Source organism: Henckelia pumila, chromosome 4 (genome assembly GCF_033568475.1).
Source record: "Henckelia pumila isolate YLH828 chromosome 4, ASM3356847v2, whole genome shotgun sequence".
NCBI lineage: Eukaryota > Viridiplantae > Streptophyta > Magnoliopsida > Lamiales > Gesneriaceae > Henckelia > Henckelia pumila.
The window spans coordinates 33,947,369-33,950,482 of NC_133123.1; the positions used below are offsets into that span (position 1 = coordinate 33,947,369).

Genomic DNA, 3,114 nt, shown 5'->3' on the forward strand with positions numbered 1-3,114 from the left:
CTGACGTGGCACCAATTCAGTGCTGATGTGGAGCTAACGTGTACAATGTCACGTAAGCATTTTTGAATAAAAAGGACCGAAATTGCCAAAAATCAAAATATGTAGGACTAAAACTGAAATGTGAAAACACAGAGAACTAAAATCGCAAAGTGACAAACATACACGACTAAATTTGCAATTTTCCCATTATAGTTTTCCTTCCTACTATTAGTTCAAGAGAATTCTTTTATGTAGGGGTCGAATATGTATCTCACATATTATTTAATTCAATAATGACCGTTAATTTGGAGTGAGAGTAACGTCTTCATGATAGAATCTCATTAACCAAATAGTCCCTCGCAGTGAGCTGTGCAATGTAACTTAATATCAATTTGAATTAATTTATCTTAAGTTCATACAAATAACCCATACATAATAGATAACATTAATAAAACTAGAGTTCGTGACATCTATTTTGGATGAAATGGCAGCTCGACCTGTATATATAATGAAAAAACTTATAATAATATTTGGTCTCTGAAATATGGATTTAATTGAAGAATCGATAATATCCAAAATATGGTCGAAACGATATATATATGATATGAATAGATGGCTTCAAAATCAAGAAATAAAAAATAATAATAATAAAATCAAGAAATCGACCAATGAAAAAATTCTTTAGAGCGTCATATTTCCCGAGATGAACGGTGCTGATCAGAATTAGGGTTTTTGGCAGATTTATTAGTCTTTTTTAGGGAAAAAAAATATTTTCTTCTGCCAAATATATGCAGTCATGAATATCCAATTTCATTGTAAGTATAGATCTTTTCCCAGTTAGAATTTCTCAGTGATTAAATTTCAAATTCTTCGAGAACTATAGATAAGTGTGAAACCTGGCATTGGATTTATCAAATTGTAGATTTATTTTGATCTATTGTTCTATTTTGCTTATAAATCAGCAAATCATGTAAGCTAAAACACTTCTCTAGATCAATAAAGCATGCCACTCGTGTTTTTAGCAATGTCATTGCTTCAATTAGTGTTTGGTCAAGTTCCATCACAAAAATTCTTACAAAACTGTATCATGATTGATGAATTTTTATCAACTTTGAACCATTAAAAAAATATTATCATTAAGATAAAAAGATACTACTATTATTAATTTTCATGCAGACATGAATCGGATTAATTTTTTTTTAAAAAAATATGAATCGAATTAACTTTCCCACGAAAATAAATCAATAAATCTAATGGTTCATTCTATTACTGCTTTTGTTATTTCCTCCCATCCCGACCAGAGATTTTCTACTCAAGACCTACTGATTGATTAATTCAAGATTTTCTTTTATTCATCTTATAACTCAAGACTTACCGATTGATTAATAAATTACAATCAGTGACACAGAATTATGTAATGCTCATTACTTATACATATATATCTAATGCAACTTTATAATTAAACCACTCTTAATCATAATCTAATAACCAAGTACATTGCAAAAATAACAGAGACCAGTTTGCCCGCAAACAAAATCTGCTCATAACTCAGCCGAATCCTTCCTCATATGTTCTCGAAGATCTCCCGCAGCTTGCGAAACCCTCTCCTTAGCTGCTTCATATCTTTCCTTAGCTCGTTCCGAAGTCGAATCCTTGGCCGACTCATAAGCGTCGCGAGCCTTCGACTTCGCATCCTCATACGCCTCGTAGGCCATATCTTTACCACGCGACATCGCGTCGCTCATCGTTTCTTTGGCCTCACTAGCCTTTTCTGTGACCATCTGTATTGTGTCACCCATCTTCTCCGACGCAGCAGCATCGTAAGCAACAGACGTTTTATCCGAAGCAAGATCATAAGCGTCTCGCGCCTTATCTTTGGCCACATCCGAAGCACGGTCCATTGCTCGACCAGCCGTATCGGATGCTTGCGAATAGGTGTCGAATGCTTTATTATTTTTGGCTTCACCTGCAGTTGGATGGGTGAAGGAATCGTAGGCATCACTCGCCTTATCCTTGCCGGCTTGTTTCGCCTTGGAAGCGATATCAGAGGCTTTATTCAAGGCTTCGCTAGCCTTTTCAGAAGCGTAATTCTTGGCATCACTTAGTTTCTCTGACGTTTCTTCGGCTATATCGTTGGCCTTGGACGAAGCATACCTCGATGTTTCTGCAAATTAAAGAAACGTACCCATTAATGATCAGGAAATTAAAATTAATGTTTGAATATATTTAAATTGACCATATGCAGCAGAATTCATAGTATCCGTAGATTTCGATGCGGCACCCTTGGCCTTCTCCACCAAGTTTTGCGCTGCTTCTTTTGCACTCTCTGAATTCAATCCAAATCCCCTAATTTAACAAGAATTTAAAGTTTATTAATAATTCTTCTTTTCGTTTTCTCTCCCGTATAAATTAATTAATTTGCATCAAATTTCATGATAACAAAAATTTAATAATATTTACTCTGATAACTTGCTCAAAGTCCAATCGGCCCAATAACCAGATTTGTCTTTGGTAGCCTCCTCACCCCCCCAGCACCACCCCACCGACGCCAGGCACAGCACCAGCAAAGCCCTTCTTCTCAAGTCCATGCTGCCCAATAATAATAATAATAATAATGGCAAATTAAACTCAGTCGAAATTAATTAAACAGATTGATCAAAGAAACTATGAAGTTGAAGTCGAAGTAGGCGTTCGGTTTAAATATAGTAATGGTGACACGTCGCGCTGTGCGTGGGGACGAGGATTATTCGCATTTCGCCACGTACCGGAGTGTTGTGTGTGGATTATTTTATTACTGTTTACCGGATTTTGCTCAGGTCCAAATGTTTCCTCCGGAACCGCCGGCTAAAATTATTGATCCTATATCATTACATTTATATATATTTATTTATACTAGTGTTCGAGAATATTTTTGTTATCAATAAATGTTGTTAAATAAATTAATTGAAATAAAAAGATATTAATAGCAATTATAAAAAAACACATATTACATATTTTATTGATGTCAATATAATTTTTAATATTGCAATTAATAAAAATATTTATAAAATTTTCGAACAATGTAACACTTGTAGTTTTAATGTTTTTGTCATTTACTTTTCTTTTTTATTTTACATTCAGATTAACAATTTAGAA

The 3,114-nt window shown here is 34.2% G+C and overlaps 1 protein-coding gene across 2 annotated transcripts; it reads right to left on the reverse strand.

Annotated features, from left to right (window-relative positions):
- Positions 1–1,379: 1,379 nt before the first annotated feature.
- Positions 1,380–2,719, reverse strand: LOC140867137 (uncharacterized). 2 transcript variants are annotated; one of them, XM_073272211.1, is made up of 3 exons: positions 2,440–2,719; positions 2,261–2,325; positions 1,380–2,143 (listed from the first exon to the last, which is right to left on the reverse strand). In XM_073272211.1, exons 1-3 carry the CDS (start codon positions 2,565–2,567, stop codon positions 1,521–1,523), a joined length of 816 nt encoding a protein of 271 aa, XP_073128312.1. In that variant the 5' UTR covers positions 2,568–2,719; the 3' UTR covers positions 1,380–1,520. The 2 variants fall into 2 exon arrangements, with proteins under 2 accessions (XP_073128312.1, XP_073128311.1); XM_073272210.1 differs by having other exon boundaries at positions 2,216–2,325.
- Between the last annotated feature and the right edge of the window lie 395 nt (positions 2,720–3,114).

What these genes read in the sequence shown, in the direction of transcription:
- LOC140867137 (XM_073272210.1), bottom strand. Translation starts at nt 2,567, where the DNA reads ATGGACTTGAGAAGAAGGGCTTTGCTGGTGCTGTGCCTGGCGTCGGTG. An exon ending in ACTTTGAGCAAGTTATCAGA is followed by an intron (nt 2,326 to 2,439) that starts GTAAATATTATT and finishes TTGTTAAATTAG; the next exon opens with GGGATTTGGATTGAATTCAG. An exon ending in TATGAATTCTGCTGCATATG is followed by an intron (nt 2,144 to 2,215) that starts GTCAATTTAAAT and finishes TTTAATTTGCAG; the next exon opens with AAACATCGAGGTATGCTTCG.